General features: G+C 41.8%; 1 protein-coding gene across 1 annotated transcript; it reads right to left on the bottom strand.

The window, feature by feature from the left end:
- Positions 1 to 1,376: 1,376 nt before the first annotated feature.
- Positions 1,377 to 15,077, bottom strand: SNX30 (sorting nexin family member 30; the record flags this gene model as incomplete). The annotated part of the gene is made up of 5 exons (XM_010284229.1): positions 1,377 to 1,663; positions 2,316 to 2,511; positions 4,894 to 5,052; positions 8,726 to 8,836; positions 14,889 to 15,077. Coding segments are annotated over 5 exons (942 nt in total), but the record flags the coding sequence as incomplete, so codon positions are not given.
- Positions 15,078 to 17,795: the final 2,718 nt, after the last annotated feature.

Genomic DNA, 17,795 nt, shown 5'->3' with positions numbered 1-17,795 from the left:
CAGCTCAAGAAACACTTGCTTTTTAGCTTAAAAAAATTTTTCCCCCACTACATTTGTGAAAAGCGCCTCTCAACTCAGCTTGCCACTTCCGATGCCATCTCCATTAGGCCGTGGCATCTGTAGCTTCAAAAGCCAGATGTTCTGGGCTAAAGGGTTTAAACACTAGCCTCATGCTCTGTTTATTTTAAGTACACCCCCGCCCCTTCCTACAGAATAAGGATAAGTCTGAACACCCTCGACCAAGGCTTCCAGCTACAGTTAAGTGTGTTCCAGCAATACTCGGGTGTTAATAGTCCTGTAAAGAAAATGCACCTCGTTTATGCTGAGGTCAGTATCAGACTACAAGAGCAAAGAGTATACTCAGGGAATTAGTGCAAAGCCTTCTGCAAGAATACTTCAGCCAGCCAAAACAGGAGCCATACAACTAGCCATCTGAAGCTGGAAAAAGAAATCTGCAAGTAGGTGTTTCAATTCTCCATTTGAGAAGTAAAGGATGACTAAGGTTAAGATGGAGAAGGACTACCATGTTCAGCCTGTAAATTTAAAACAGGCTGTTAGATCTCTAAAGGAGTGCATAAGATAGCCTTGTAACAGTTGTTCCAAGTGGAAAGTCCTCAGAAGGAATTTGTATGTTAGTACCCTATAAACGGATTGCTAATACATACTGTACCATGGGCATGTGGGGAAAAGCTCTAACAGCCGAACTAGAGTCCTTGGTTTCAGTTTTCAGTGCAGTTAACTCAGTAATTCTTTTCCCCATGTAATGGGATTGACTACCAATGTTCCTTAACTTCAAGAGAATAAAAACTGCATTGAAGTAGCTTTTATTACATCTGCATAACCAGTAAGATATCAAATTCTTACAGAGATTAAAAGCCACAGAACATCATCTTTAAGCAGTTACTAGGTATGCAGAACTTAACAGAACTTTACAACAGACACATCCTGACTAGGGTATGGGAATGAGAGAGGAAGCAGTGTCTGTCATTTGGACACGCGGTTCTGAAAGGAGCCACCCAACCCTGCTACATACAAGTGATAAAGCTGCTAATGCTACCTCTTCTGCAGGGCCAGACAGTCACCCAGGAGTGAGGAACTGAGCCACAACTGACTTTCTAACAATTCAAAGAGAAGACTCTAGGCAGCCACAGGATGTCTCCTACAGAGTACCACCTGCCACTCCGATGAAGGAGCAACTCTTCATCACTTCCTATGCACCCTAGCATTACTGACCTTAGCTTGACTGAATTAGCAGAGCAGATAGATAATGCTACCCATGCAGTACCCTGTTACCAAACATACCTAGTTTTGTTTTGATTATGAGAACATCCTCTTACTTAAGGTATTATTTACTTGGTACTTTTCCCACCACCAACCTTTCTCACTGTTAGAAAGAATGAACTTGCTGATACATCATTCCATGCAAACACAATAACAGTATCTTCTGCCACAGGGCTCTTTACCTTCATCGACTCCGAGTACAATATATATTCCCTAAGCACAGGCAGGAAGTCTTCCGTCATGTCTTCACTGAGTTCTTCAAGAGCTGTGCAGCAGTTCCCAATACAGGCAGACACCCCTTCCAGTGGCTCTGATAGCTCAACTTCCAGCCCTCCCCAGGTTGAATAAACAGGTCCATATTCTCGTAGTTCCACCAAGTATTCTGCAAGAAGCAGATGGAAAAGTAGATAACAGAGTAAAAGCGAGGCACAAGGATCTGCAAACACTCACACCAAACAGGAGAAACTATGCACCAAACTTGGCAAACATTAACTCCACCAGAAGTCAAGTCTTATGTTGCATTAGCATCTTAATAGACAGAGCAATATGACTGCACAGGCGACAGGTCCAAGTTGCCTCCTGCTTAACTAACCATTCCTACAAGTTTCCAATACAAAGACACATCTGTGCAGTAGATGATGTCATTTTTTTAAAAATGTATGTAAAACTTGGTTCTGCTAAGACAGGTCTGTAAAGGTTTATCTTCACCTAGGAATTGCATCTGTACTCCTCCAGATGGGATCCACAGGTATTTCCCCCCTCCCAAAAGTCTCTTACTAGAGTTATTTTTGGAGAAAGTAGGCTGGTATAACAAGAGCGACTTTAAAAAAAATTTGAAGAGCTGAGCTAAGATAAGATACTGTGTTAGGCTGTGGGCCTGTTTTAAGCTTACAAGAGGCATTAGATTTTCCTCTGCGTGTGGCCCATTACAGGCCAGAATCATTGATGCAAGTTATGCTGGTCATGCCATCAACCAGAACAAGATACAGAGCACTCAGACTGAAGTATTACAATAGAGCACCTTGTGTCCTTACCCAGCTGTTCCTTGATAATCCGTTGTGCTATCCTGTCTATGGTACCAAGCTTTAGAGAGAATGTGTCTAAATAATCCCCAATGGCTGCAAACTCCAGTGGCCGACTTCTTAATTTGTAGCCTCCTGTGACATATTTCACAGACTCCCCCACCTTTGACAGCAATGCCATTCCTTGCTTTTTGTAGGCATTAAGATCCTAGGCAGTTAAAAAAAAAAACACCATAGTTTACAAATACTTCAGTTACACGTTGGAAAATTAATACAGTGCAGGATACTTTCCAGTCAAGATCAAATCTTGTGAAGGCAAGAGACTACATGCGACATGAAGCCTTGGACAAAACATCACTTTGTAATTACAAAGTTATACAGCCTGAGCACAGTTTCAAGACTACCTCTAGATGGAGACAAGATATCCAGGAGAATGGTGTGAAGTACATTATGAGTAACCTGTCCACCTTTGCGTATAGCTGGCCTTTCCCACATTCCTGTACTGTCACCAGGGAAATTGTGATATTAACAGCTCTGTTTCCACCAATACTGTTGATGCCATTCATCCACACATACTTTTAAGTCATAGCCCACAATACCAGCATTATGCAAATGCACCAGCTGGCTCTGAACCTAGTACAGCACTACATATTGCATGCCCATTTGGTCAGCAGCCTCTTCACACCAGTTTTGTGGTCAGATAGGAGGCAGGGGAAGACTGTACACAGAAAAAGCGCAGTATGGGGAAACTAGCACAGCTTCTCTGCAAGACAGACTACAGCTCAAGCTGGGCCAGATGTAGCCATGTTGCTTGCACAGAAAGCTTAAATTTCCTCGCCAACACTTTACACTTTTGTATAAATCAGCATTCACACCACCTATGTTAACAAGGTTGTTTACCTACAGTCTTCAGGAGATTTCACCTTGACAGCACATCAGAAAAAAATGGTTTTAGTTAGCCATTTTTGCCGTCCATTTTGCATTTTACTCCTTCCAGCAGGGGTCACTATTCAACATCTCAAAACGGGCTTAAAAGCTATAACTAGGTTATCCTATGCAGCCTCAGGAAGAGATGTTTTCAAACCAAGTAGACCTATAGAGGTCAAGAATCAAGACTTGGTATTACAGATTAGACTAAAAGCTTAAGTGTTCTTTAAAAAAATACAACAGCCATCTTCAAAACATGTACTATGGTATTCTTTCCAAGTACTTACGTAAAAGTCAGACGTAAGTCTGATTAGGAGAACCTGACATCTTCACAGCTACTATAATTTTGAATTATGTTTGCATTTAAATGCAGTGGTGCCTTGACTCTTGCCTTCTGTCTATCCTAAGTACTACCTGCAAGCAGGGATCAGAAAAAGCCCCTTTAAATCAAAATTATTCACTCTCTCAAGCATTCTGGTGTGCTACTGGTCCAAACAGGGAACTTGAAAAAAAGGCTGGTTTCTCTTTTTCAGCCAGGAGGTACTAATGACTTTCTGCAATAACTAAATTCTGAAGACCTATCACACTGAACTGACACCTCACTGCTACAATACAGCAAGTTCTAACACTAGAGACAGCCAGAAGAACATATGCCCTTTTCCTTCAGTCTTCCTGGATGATCTGTATTATGCCAAGGCAAGCCCTACCCAGGGCTGTGGATAAAGCTCTTACCATTCATTTTACAGGGGTGGGAAAAGACAGCTAGGCAGCCAAGAAAGTTGCAACATGCTTTGACAGCTGAAAAGCAGAACAAAGCTATCTGACATTTAACTACCAAGGTGGTAAAGAAATTCTGCATTTCTGGTTTGTTTCAGCGGTTAAGTTCACCATGGAGGGCAAATAAAAGGGAGCTGAAGATTGAGCCTCACATTACCAGCACACAGAGCATGAGGCTGAAGTAAGCTCAAATTAAGTGTCACATTTGAGTGAGCTAGCATAATGTGACATTGGAAAGACGTGCTTTTACAGCTCTCCTCATCTATCAGGTCAAACCCAAGCATGACTGTAGGTCCTTCTAGTCTTATTTAAAATGCAGTTCAAAGGACAGCCAAAGAAAATTGCACTGTTGCTGGATGAGTCACGCAGAAGATGAGCATGAAGTTGTTGACCGAGAACAAACAAGAATGACGTCTTCACACTTAGTTTTGAGGGCAAAAAGTGCAAGCAGTAAAGAAAGCAAAGACAAGAAAAAAGTAAAGAAATCTGCAAGCTTTTGTGTGAGATCTCTCTCCTCCCCCATTTCCCTCCTCCAAAAAAAGAGTATTTTAAAAAGTCTACAATTTTGTAAATTCTGAACCTCTCGTGAATCAGAGGAGTATATTGTAGACACAGGAATACAAACCAAGCAGGTCTGGAGAACTGAATCCGTAAATCTGCAGACTATCCCTTCCTTCTAGCAAAGGGAACCCATATGGTTGTCACACACAGGTCTGTCACACACAAGATTCAGGGTAACAAACAATTCTCTGGTATTTTACGGGAAGTTCTGACCTGCAGAACTTAGTATTTAGTAATGCCTTTTTACCTTCACTTCAAAAGAGACTGCAAAGGTGCCTGTTCTGTTGTGCCTGTCAATGACTGTGTTTGGAAGTTACTGGCTTACCTTGGCTGTGAGAAATACGTTGAAGTGCTCATTAAAAGAAAGCACCGGGTGATCGGTTATTCTCTTCAAGAATTTGTCTAACGCTTTCCTCCTCGTCTCCACAAACTCTTCAGAAAAGCGATCAACAACACCCTTCACCACAAATTTTTCAGGAAGAGGCTGTCAGAGACAAGCAAAATGCACAAGATTTAAAAGACCAAAAACATGCTTCTGCTATTTGGAAACATATGAAGCAATCAAACTCCAGTCTTAACAGGAACTGAAATGTTATGTTTGCTAATGGGAACCATACATCAGATGGGATGCAAGTCCTGCTCTGAACTATCCTTTAGCTGGTCTGGCCTAATGCTAGCAATTCCGCTAAGTGGCTTCAGCTGAGGGCCACACCAGTGAAGCCTAGACAGTACTCACATTAAGAACTTCTAGCACTTCCAGCATAGCTTAGGGTGTTCCCCGCTACTGCTATCCATGTTTAAGTACAGCTCCTCTGGCATCTGCTTTAGAGCTGGAGCACTATTCAACTACAGCAACGTGAGCACACACACCCCGATGTTGAAGCAAGGCTGCTCACTCCAAGGAAACTCAGAAACTTTAATAATTCTACTTACTTTCCCCACACCCCATTCTGAGCAATTTAGAGCTCCTGGACAGGGCCCTTCTGTGGAGTCTTAGTGATAGCACCACACTGAGCAAAGACAGATGAGCAGGCTTGACACAGCAAATGGTCAAGTAGTCCAGGCTGGAGCTTTCCTGAGGCACGTGCACACTCGGTCATCTATCGCAGTCAACATTCCCGAGCATGTTTCTGTAAGTGACAAAGGTCTGATAACAAAGCTACTCTTTCATCTTACTCGTATTTCTACTCCACCAGTTCATCTCTGTAGCTCAGCTTAACATGTAAACCCAAGTCTGCCTCCAGACTTGCTAGTTCTGTAGTCCCCTCCTGTTACACCTAAGACTCCAGACTTCAAACTACTGCTTCAGATGGAAGATAACTCTTTAAGCTTTATCATCGTCAGTCTCAGCTCTACCACTAGATGTGCTTTTGTTCTCTCTGGACAGCATGGACTCTAAGATTAATATAAGTTTTAAAACTGTGCTTTGCATTTTATTCTTATGAAACAGTCCACACAGACAGATAATCTGCTTACTTTCAGGCTAGCAATGACAGTCATTTTCACCTAATTCAGGAATCAGGATTCTCCTCTGCAAAGAGTCTTTATCACCTGAAATCTGTGACAAAAGTAATTGAAAGAAAAAGAAAAAAAAGGTATGCATATGTCTTTCCCATCATACCGTAGCTGATGTGGGATGTACATGAAGATTGCACCTAAAAAAACCCATCCAGCATGACTTAGATGCAACACAGCTACATTTTGACCACTATATTTAGTTCTTATAATTTAAGACTTACTATGCTCAGCATTCAGATCAGTCATTCTAGTTAAACCATTGTAAGGTACACTCTAATTAGCCTTCTTCAGAAGAATAATGCCTAGTGCAGTAGTCTTCAGGGAGGAACAAACTCTCTGCCCTTGCTTTGTAAACTTTAGCTGGGACTCTCTGCTTTAGGAAGTCACTACCTCAGCACCATATGCAGGGGGAAAAGGACAAGCTAGAAGACTAGTTTAAAGAACCATGCAAACTGGCACTGAATAATCCCTAAAGTTTGAGCATTTGAGACCCACAGAAGGTGTCTATTGCACCTCTATTACAGGCTTCTGCCATTTAACACGGTTTTAGCTATAGCAGTAGTTACAGTCCTTTACATTTCAGGCCTTTGGAGGTCCAGTCCAAGTAGTCAGTACACAGAGTTAGCAACTGATATCCTGCTTTAACTGTGTGTTACTTATCTACCTTATAGTCTTCCAGCTTAGTCTAATTTTCCTGCTGTGACGTGTGAGCAGTGTTCACTGTAGTCAGAAATGGCTTCCAGTATCCAAACATCACCATCTAAAGACAAGATCCTTGGCCATGTTAGGCTTATCTTCCTAGTCTCGAGACAAATCTGAGAGCATTTTTACTGCTTGAAAGAACTGATTAAAGTAAGTCTCACATCATGTAAAAAAAAGTAAAAATCAGTGACCAAAGAGAGGAAAAGGAACCCATACTCAGTTTAGTTTGGGCTCTTAAGTATGGGCTATCACGACTTGTTGCACTGAGAAGACACATCATTTGTTACAGGAAGATTTTAGACACAGTCACTATACCAAGATTAGGAAGACAACTCCCCTCCAGTATTTTCTTAGGCAGAAGTCCTCCAGGGACTGCAGTATCTCCAGTTACAGATACTCTTAGATTGGCTTGAAACATCCTTGAGTCACAGTGGGCTCAAAACCACCTTTAGGTTCTACTCCCCATCTACTTGTAGGCAATAAATACATAAAGCATTCAGGAATCTCCCCACCATACCACTGCACGGAGGAGATTAATAGGAAAGTCTGTAGCTGCTAACTCGTGCAAAGACAGATAGAAGAGGGCAGCACAGCCTTATGCTTCCAGATTTTCTAGAAGAGAGGCATTTAAGAGACTGCCTCGTTCTGCAGCCAGTTTCACATCCAGTATTAGAGCCACTTGTGCCAAATTTGCCATTCTGTGTACAACAAATTTGAGGTCACAGCAAAGCAGCTTGATTTCCTGGCTGTGACTCACCTTCTGCTACTAGACTATTATTTATTGCCTTGCAGCCTTCAGGCAGGACTAGCAGGCTGTTAGTAGACTCAAAAATCTGTAGAAGCTTAACCTCAATAGTTCCAGCTGTTCAGAGAACAGAGAGGGAGAAAAGAGGGTCTGAACAGCTAACACATTAATCTCATGACTCCACCTTACCCCAGCAAGCTCTCTTTCTCTCCTCTCTTCTCCCTACCCCTCAGTAAACATATTTGCTGCCAGTTAGTGATGTCACATGATTGTGTGAAGTATTTCTTATCTTAGAGACGGAGCTATTATTCCACTTAGAAGCAAGTCCCAGAAAAATCAAGGACTTAAATAGCTCTCTACCCTGGAAGAGCCTAACTGAATACTTCTCACACAGCCTAGTCCTTGCTGAGGGAGGGAGAGCAGACAAACTTCCCCCCCCATCCCAGATGGGCAAGCTGAGGTATGCCAGCAGTGTTGCTATTTCCCAACAATTCACCTCCTACAGGCCTTTTTGAACTTCTTTGTTCAAAAGAGCTGACTGTGGTAACCTCACAGGCTTTCTACCTTTTCACATCTTCTACAGTATGAAAAACAGACTCTGAAGATCAGTATCAACCTCTTCATATCACATAAGGTGGTCAGACTGCTGGCTTCAGCAACAAGAAGGGGTGCAGTAGTTTAGCTGATCTCATTAGCTAAACTTCTGCCTAATGAAGGCATGCAAAGATTTTTAGGTCTGTGTTATTAAATGTCAGCACAAAGTTTTAAAATACTGTCTTTAAAACCAGCTCAAAAGGCCATCATGAAAACTAACTGAGACTAGGACTTGAAGTACCTGTGTGGCTTTTCAGAAGCCTCAGATACTCAGAAATCTAGATGTAATAATTCAGCAAACAGATGAAGCATATTCCATCCATGCCACAAGAAATGTAGCCACTGCACATATTGCCCTACAGGAGGCTGCCAAAGCTCACCTCTGAGGTGTGCCACCCAAGAAAAGTCAAAGCTTCATAATCAGTCAAGAATGAGAAGCCCTTCCCACTCCACTAGAAGAGAATGAAGTACCGTGTTTAAATCTAAATACCAGAAAAGAATGAAATCCAGCATTTAAATCTAAAGAAACATACCACCAATATATCACCCTTAGAAGACAGACACAGTCCTTAACACCAGATTCTTGCTTACTACCTACGGGAATGAGATGTGTTGGCTGAGACTCTTCCAGCTTGTTTCTCAACCAGTCAAAGTCTTGGTACCGCCGGCGGACAGAATACTCGGGCAAATCAAACTCTGCTCGTGTGGTCTGGAAAAGAAGAATAGGATACATTCAGCGTGCACCAAAACCTCTCACTTCAGACCTTAGCAGCAAATGCAGTCAGACAAGCCTTGCACAGGGACTCTATCCCCAAAATCATGTTTGCAGCCAGCATGAGAGAAAGATCCTCTGGCCTTTCAAGTAGTAGGAAAGCCAGCAATAAGAAAAGTTATTATTTCAAGTTGATACGTTCTTAAGATCTATATGTACTTCATTACATGCTCTCTTCAGACAAACTTTATGGGAGAATTCTGTGGAAAGGAGAGTACTGCCCACCATGTTAATCTCTTGGCAGTTACAAGTTTGCGGGGAAGACTGTATGAAAACTTCATTCCAAAGACAAGACTAGTTCAGCCATCAACAATTAAAAGCAAAGATATTCAATGACATCTTTATTCTATGAGGTGCATTAACCATGGATGAAAAAACGTTTCACCACTGTATTCCAGATGTGACAGGCTTATTACACTCCTTCAAGGATAAAAGATTAGAGCATAAGCCATTGCTAGGTTTGCCAGAGGGCTGCTTTCATTGATTTACGAGAGGAAGAAACAAGTTTGTTTATATTAAGTTTGTGTATGCCTAATCAGAGATATAAGTACATTAAATTAAATGTTTAAAGTTTTCATCCTTTAGGGCAAGAAGTTAAACTTGCCGTTACAAGTTTGGAACAGAACGTAAGTATGCAGAGAAACTGCTGGCAAATATTTTATCCAATCCTCGAACAGTCCATTGCCTGGAAAGCTGACTGCATGGGGCTGCTTGCACAGCACGTATTGCTACTGCCTAAAAGCATTAATGAAACTGTGTACCAACTAGGACTCTCTCCTGAAGAGCCTGGTATTGCGATAGCTCTGACTGGAAGGTAGATGTCCCTTATCATTATGTCCCACTGAGAAGCACAACACACACAGAAGCCCAGAGAGCTATACGTAGGTACTTGCAGCATCAAGACCATCTTGCAATGAAGGAGATGCTGCAGAGCCAGCACACTACATGTCTACGGCTAGACATCAAAACCACTGCATTCTCGGGAATGCACCAGCTCTCCTAGCTTTGACCTGGCTCTGAGTCAAGCACTAGGTTGCTTTGCTACTCCTAGCCACTACAATTGCTTGCTAAATTCCAGCAGAGATTTTGTATTTACTTCCAGACTGCGAGCAACTGCCACAGATTTCGAGAGAGCCACTTAGCAGCCTTTCAATGAAATCTACCTCTCCACTTGCTCTCTGGACAGCTCTAACTCTTCAGTTACTGCACTTTACTCCCACCAATGTGGATTATCCCACTGTGGATCCTGTACAAGTTCTATGCCAGAATTCTCTTTCTAGGAGAAAGCCATCAGTCTTAACACACTATCAACAGAACAATAGCTCTAGTATACTATAAACAGCATACTAATGTGATATTACCTATTAAATGGTTTGGTTTCTATAAAAGGAAGGCATAGAGAGACAGGAAAGAAGAAATCAAGCTCACCTCCTTCCTCCTTTGACCTGCTAGCTATTCTGAGAGATGTACACATTAAGTCCATGGACTAACATAATGAATACTCACCAGTGGAGCAGTTGTGTTTGTAGGTGAGGGACTACCTCATGCATACTATTACTACAGATTTGTGCTTTACTCAGCTACAACTCACAGTAACACCAGCTTATTTAACATGTTAAGAGTGCCACACCGTACGTGAAACTTCTGAGACTTCATATGAATCATTTTCACTTGTTTTGAGTAAGAGAATGCACAGCATTACACTAGAACAAGAAAATTCATGCACATGTAGACAGCCCTCATCAGCCCAGTGGTGCTGACTGCTTTGTTCTGCTAATAGGGCAGCTTATCTCAGCCTTGCAGGACATGACCTGAAATTAAAAAAAAAAAGTAATGATTTAGTAGCAGGGAGAGCTTTTGTGAACTGTCTGTCACTGGGTAACGGCTTCTTGAAAGAGATCAGACAGCGAGTGAATGAGAGTAGCTCCTGCTGCCTTTATATCACAAGCAGATTTGCAAAGTTCTCCATATATCAGGTTTTGTTCCTCAGAGGTAGGCAGATGAAAACATATCATAGCCATCATCATTTCATTGTTTGCTGTATGGGCTGTCAAATCTAGACAGCAAATAAGCTTTTCAAAGACTGTTTGGACAGAACATAAGGGCCCTTCAAGGTTTTAATGACACCTCACTAATGCTAAAGGAATTTGGATCTCAGATCAAACTCTTCATTAGCTTAGCACAAGCTATTTTTTCCAGACTGCACACAAAAGTGAAGAGGGTCTTGCCACTGTCAAGGGATGGCAAGTGAAATGTCTGTGTTTTTGACACAGCTGAATTCCTCCTTCTCCTGGCAGATCTCAACCCCGCCAAAAAAAATCGGCAAGACATTTCCAGAGATTTATTGAAGACTCCAGCACAGTTCCACTAAGTCAGCACTGCAGTATTCTGGGCTCAGTTTTACTTGTTGGAGAGTAGGCAGGGTTACAGACACTTTTACCTCTGTTGTTGGAATAGTTTTGACTTGATGCAATATTAAGACAATCACCAAGTCTTGGTCTTGTGTAAGATTGTCTTTCCTGAAAGGAGTTCGCAGTCATCACAGGCTAGCTTTAGGTTTGGCTATGTGAAAGTATTTTTGTACCCTAGTTCTAGTCTCTTACTCACTACACATGATTGTGGATTCCCCTCCATGTTACTATTTAAGTTTGGGGCAAAATCTTCAACTAGAAAGAGAAGAATGGCAGAGGGTGGGAAGGGAGCAAGGTTAGTGTTCTTAGCAGTTCATAGTTTTGTTTGCCACAAATAGTTTAGCCTGTTTGAAAAAGAGATCATAGCATTTACACCTGCTCCTCTCTAGGGATCAAGCTGTTTCATGTGCTCAGCTAATCTACCTAATGCATGCACTGGAAGCAGGACAAGGACAGGAAAAAGAAAACAAGACAAGACTTCCACTTCGGTATTGACTGGTTTGAAAGCCTCTCCCTTCAAGCCTGCAGAGCAACTGCACGACTCTGAGGAATGGCACACAGCTGTTCAGACATCCATGGGAAAAAGCACAGAAGGCAGTCTTGCTGTCCTAGAAAGTACAGCAGAAGTGAAGCCAGAAGTACATTTAATTATGTTTCCCTTGGGAGAGATGACTACATAACGTAAGGGTAAGCTTTACTTTCCCCCTTGCTCCTCTAGAGGGATTTTATCTACTTGATAAAATCCCTCTAGGGTGCACATCAGTCTATCTGAAGAGCACAAAGGTGTATCATCAGAACACCCAAGACACTTCAACCATCACAGCTAATGCCAATTAAGTTCCAGCACAAGTTTCACCCACCTTTTTGGTTTCACTAGCCTCCCTGTATATGAAAACTGCTGTTAGCAAGAAGAAAACGGGGTATGAAAGAGTCAAGAGAGCCAGGTCTGAATCACTGTCCCCATTATTTTGGAGATTCCCATTACATTCTTTAGATGTGTTCATCCAGAAGACAGGCTAGGGAATGCTACCTGGCTCTTACTAGGAAGCTATAGAAGCAGGGGCACAAGCAGGACCAAGTAAACTCTAAGCTTTCTTCTCAGGTTCCCTGTAAGCCATAGTTTTGGACCCTTCCTCAGCCACCACCACCTGCTGACAAAGATATCAGCAGATGAGAAGTCTGGGGCATACCGCATGACTTCTCTTTTTTGCTTTTACGATGAAGGACCATTCTAAAGAAAGAAAAAAAAGACCACACAACACAAACAAAACTGTGGTCAGGTTACACTCTTCCCTACAGTGGCATGCAGTCAGAGCCACAAGCACACATCACAGCACTAGCAATTACATTCCTCTCTTTCACCTAGTGATACTGTCTTTCACAGCAAGGAAGTCTTCAGCATAACTTATTCTAGGACCTATGCTTATCCAAACCTTTGAAGTTCCAGTAGCATTCTTCAGTGGAGAAAGAAAGAAAAAAAAAAAGCAGCCATTCCTGCCTCCTCATCCAGAGCCACCAGAAAGACCCTTTCAGCCCTTCACAGGTCTCAAACCTCTCTCAACACAAGGCTGCAAGGGAGGTGGTGGAAAGGTGTGGCCTTACACTGATGGCAGGAGCAAAGTCTGCTGTAGAACTTTGACCTACAACCTGGAGGTGCAAGCATCAATGCTCATCCCCATCACTGTCTAGGGATTTTTCTTGTGCACCTTTTTTGACATGTTTAATAACTGCTTTCAGCTACAATGGCTGACTGGGCCATTAGTTTGGAATCAACAAGGCCTTGTTTGTATGGCAAGAATAAGTCAGACTATGAACACTGTTAGTCTTCCAGTCAGTCTGTTTTTTAAACAATGGTAGATAGTGCTAGAGGTGCTGACCCTAGAGGTTAGCCAGAAGTTTACAAGAATAAGAAACACAAAAAGGTGAGGCTTCATGGTGATTGATAAAAAGAAATTATGCACTGTTTCACAATAGTAATAAAACTGCTATATCATAGCATTACATGTGCTACAGTGAGATCCCAAATAGAACACGTATTAACAGACAGGTAGGTAGATATGCAAAATCAGAAGTGCAGGATGAGGTTTTTTTAACTTAAAAAAAGACATTGTTGTGTAATACATCTAATCTAAATACAGTAAATACTTCACCCAAATTCCAGAGTTCTGCTTTCAGAAGGACGGGAATCCTTGTACGAACATGGGTTTCCAAGTAGAGGAACATTATTAGGGTGCTTAGAGATATTTTATCTTGACAGAATAATCGGGTCTTAATTTAAGGGAGAAATACCTTTAGTCAATTTTAGCCATTGGCCTGTGGAAAGTTGCATCTCATTTTGTGCTTCCTGTTCCTTATGATTGTGTAACAGCTGAAGGCTAAGTTGTTCCAAGTAGAAAAGTTTCATACAATACTACTTAGCATTTTCTACTAGTTAAGATAACAGCATTTCTTGCAAGATTAAGACACTTAGAGCAACAAAGAACAACAGGCCTGCGTTAAGTGTACAGTAAGAGGTAGCTACTATTTTAGAGAAGCCACATTTTCTCCTGTGCAGCCTGAAAGTGGAACTTTGAAGTAGACATTATGAAAAAAGTTATCTGTGGCCTGTAAAGGCTTCCTTATCTCAAAGGAAAATATTCTCTCCAATATATAGTGCCATCTAAGTAGGCCAGAGGACTGTTAATCTTTTTAGACAAGTGGATCAAGTATATTCCTAGTGAAGTTAGCAAACACTTTTTGCCTTAGGTAGCTACAAGCACCCAAAACAGATGTCAACATCACCTAGGAGCTGATGCTAACGAGAATGAGCTAATTAACAGAAATCAACGTTCCAGTTGTGAGTGCAGTGGACTTTTCAGATCATTAACAGAAATCAACGTTCCAGTTGTGAGTGCAGTGGACTTTTCAGATCACTTTTCCTATTAGTGTAATTAGATTGCATTAATGATTGAACTACAACACATGTTGAAAAAAAAAAAAACTTCAGCATATTTCTTTTGCTAGGCAGTAGCATTCTTAGTTTTAAGCAGCAGCTTATACAGCCTTCTGTACCAACAGTTGCATGGAAGCTAGTTTACAGCTGAAGATCAAAATTATTATTTAAGTAAGTGGCTGATAGAGGAAGTGTGGTAAACACTTAAAGCAACAGGCTTGAAACATTTCAGAAAAGGGTAGACACAAATGTGAGATAATTAACAGCGAATCAACAACATTCATGTGAAGGCACATTCCCCTTCAGGGGAGGTAACTCAAACCAAATGAGTGTCAAATTATTTTATATGAACAAACTTTCAAGTTAATGAAAGAAACTGGCCTTGCAAGTTTACAAACAGTTCTATTTAAGCATCAGAGACAGAAAAATCTAAGCTGACATGTTAAAAGTTTTGCATAGTTTCATATACTGAAGTAGTAACAATTCTGTTAAGAGAAGTCACACCTCCAACACATTCACAAGGTACTCAAACACTAAGTTCTTGTCCTTAAGATAAGGAAATACAATGCATGTCACAGACCTCCAGAACCAAAAAAAACCCTCCCCAAAATAAAAAGTACTAGGAAAGGAGAATGTTGCTTTGTACCTTTGTTGTAACCCTGTATGTAATATATGTCTCCATTGTGCACACATGTTTTTTGGGATCATCAACAGTAACAAAGAGGTCTCTAGTTTCCCCATCCAAGTCATCATCCAGCTGCAGTCTGTTCAGGAGGGATGAGGAAGAGGCTGGGCTAGAAGTGTCCACAGGTGTGCCATTGGGTAGACTGAGATCCTATATTGGAGAGGAAAAAACAGCAAGTTTTTAATAAGTGAACAGATTCACTGTAAAGAACAGTATTCTCAAAGATGCCACCTGGAAGATTCACTGATATAGCAAGAGCTATTTATTTCAGCAGCTCAAATGATCACTCTTTTCCAGGACACCTGAGCAATGTCCTAGGGTCTGGGCTTTGAGCATTAGGTTGTTCTACTGTTCCACAAGTTGAAGAGAAAGCACATTACCACCACACCTCCCCTTACTATAGCACAACCTGGTTTCTATTCATGAGGAAGTAGCTGTATTGCTGAATCAACAGTTCCTGGTGAGACGAAACCAACAGACTGAAAACAAAACAGCTAGGCAAATCAAGAGACCTACTTATAAGATAGTCTTCTGGTACAGCAGCAATAGTTCTGTTGACTGGAATGCAGTCAGCCTTCGTCTCTGGACACTCCTATAGCAGAGGAAGGAGGGCAAACTTGTATCAGAGGCTTCCCATCCAGTCCATTCACTTCCGAACGTGTTGACAGAAGTCAGAGACTGAATTGCCATCACTGTACTATAGGACAGATCATACACTCCAGCACCAGTGTCTATGCACACCTCCCTTTTGGAGTTCTAAGGCCAATGAAAACACTGTTTTGCTTGGAGACGTCCTTGTTCCCATCCTCCCAACTCCAAGAGTATCATCCAGTGCCTAGCGAAGACAGAGACTAAAACAACCAGCAAGTGGCTATTTTAGGAAGAAACACACAAGGGTTTGGGAAGTCTGTAGTTCCTTCACACTGACTCAGCAAGCAGGGGAGAAAAAAAAACCAAACCAACTTGATAGCCAACTTGGTACATTCCCACACCTTCCAGTCTCACCCTTTGATACAGACCAACTACCCCATACAGCTAGTGGTTACTCCACTTTGCGTAAATATCATAGCAACTTCACGTGTTCTCTGCTCTGATTTTGTAGCAGAGGGAGCTGATAGCATGTGACAAGTTGTACAATATGTAGGAACATCTGACAACAGTATTAGAAAGTCCCAAAGATCCACCAGTCTTCAGAGAAGAGAGGAGTTTGTTTGTTTTAACTAGTAGCACAAGAATAGATTTACCAACAGAATGTTTCCCTTGTAAGGACAAAGGTTCCTCTGGTTGCTGGACAGAGAAACATCACTACAAATAAGCAGCACTAACTAGAAGTGTTTTAGTTTTAGAAACTACAGTCTTTAAGTGGCTAAATGAAATGTGTAATCTTAGCAAAGCAATCCTATTTGGGTAAGATCCTCTTTGTCCATCAATATTCCATATGCAATTGTGGTTTATGTTCCAGCAGGACACAGATAGTCCCTATCTTCAAGAGAAGTCCTTCTTTGTTCAAGGTTTCAGAATCACAGGTGAGAGCTTCAAGTTAAATCTACTTACAAAGGTCTGCCTTTGGCAATGGCTAAGGACAGGACTAAGTTCCTACCAGGCTGTCACAAACCCATCATGGGAGTACTGGGATTTTATAGACAGCCCTTTGCCTGCAATCCTGCAGATTGTGTGGTAGCATTGCTCTTCACCTTGAGGACTGCCTTAAATTAGGGAGAATAATGCTTTAGACTAGACATTTTGGGAAAGAGGTGATCTAAACTATTGTCTACTAACAGAGGGGTTAGATGCATTCTCACAGCTAATGCTCAGAAGTGATTGCCAACAGATGAGAGATTTCAGATTTAACTGGCAAGTGAGCAAGAATTGGAAGGCAGGCACTCAAATGCTCTCTTAAGAGGGCAAAAGAGCAGGATGAGCATGGCACAACTTGCCAGCTCATACATGAGGTAGACAGCTTGAACTACAACAAGCATCTGGCTCAGACTCAACATAGCAGGAGCGTGTACAGCAGGAAGAAGCAATGCTAGAATAACTCAGCAGATAATGAGTTCTGTTGGAGTTACACAAACAGAATAAGCAGAAGACAGGATAAGATTAGCAACAGGAGATGGCTTCAGAAAATCTGCAGTTCAGCTGGACAGTAATATTTGCCTGAGCAGGGTAAAGAGCAAAGCAAACCCTGGGACATTACAGTAGCTGTAGACAAATCTGTTCCTGTTTCCAAAAGGAAAAGACAGCTCTTCATTACCCATGTGCAATAAGCATTAGTATAAGACAAGTTGTGCCAGAACTGCAGCCAGTCAAATTCTAAGCTTCCAGTATGGAAAGGAATTAACTGGCAGAAGTAACTTCAGCCTGGTTGCACAGGAGATATCAAAAGCTTGTAACAATACTCTTCAAAAGGGAGCTTAAAGAATATGACAGAATCTGCTTAAAATACGAAAACTCTGCAACAAGGTGTCAGAACAACTGGAGTAAGGATCAAAGATGAGGCTTGCAGCCACTTGCATGAGTTTGGCAACTCTCCTTACTAATTCTATTAGGAGGTAACAATATCATACTAGCATGTGAGGAGAAGGCTGAGGTACTCAAGAACTTCTCTGCTTCAGTCTTCACTTGGCAGCCTCTCTTCCCACACCTCTCAAGGGAATGGATCACAAGATGGGGACTGGAGGAGCGAAGTCCCTCCCACTGTAAGAGAACAGGTTCGAGACCACAGGAGGAACCTGAACATGCACACGTCAATGGGACCTGACGAGATGCACCCCAGAGTCCTGAGGGGATTGGCTGCTGTAGTTGCCAAGCCACTCTCCATGATATCTGAAAAGTCCTGGCAATCAGGTGAAAACCCTGGTGACTGGA

This window comes from Phaethon lepturus, unplaced genomic scaffold (assembly GCF_000687285.1).
Source record: "Phaethon lepturus isolate BGI_N335 unplaced genomic scaffold, ASM68728v1 scaffold21640, whole genome shotgun sequence".
Lineage (NCBI taxonomy): Eukaryota > Metazoa > Chordata > Aves > Phaethontiformes > Phaethontidae > Phaethon > Phaethon lepturus.
This window is presented reverse-complemented; position numbering and strand designations above follow the sequence as displayed.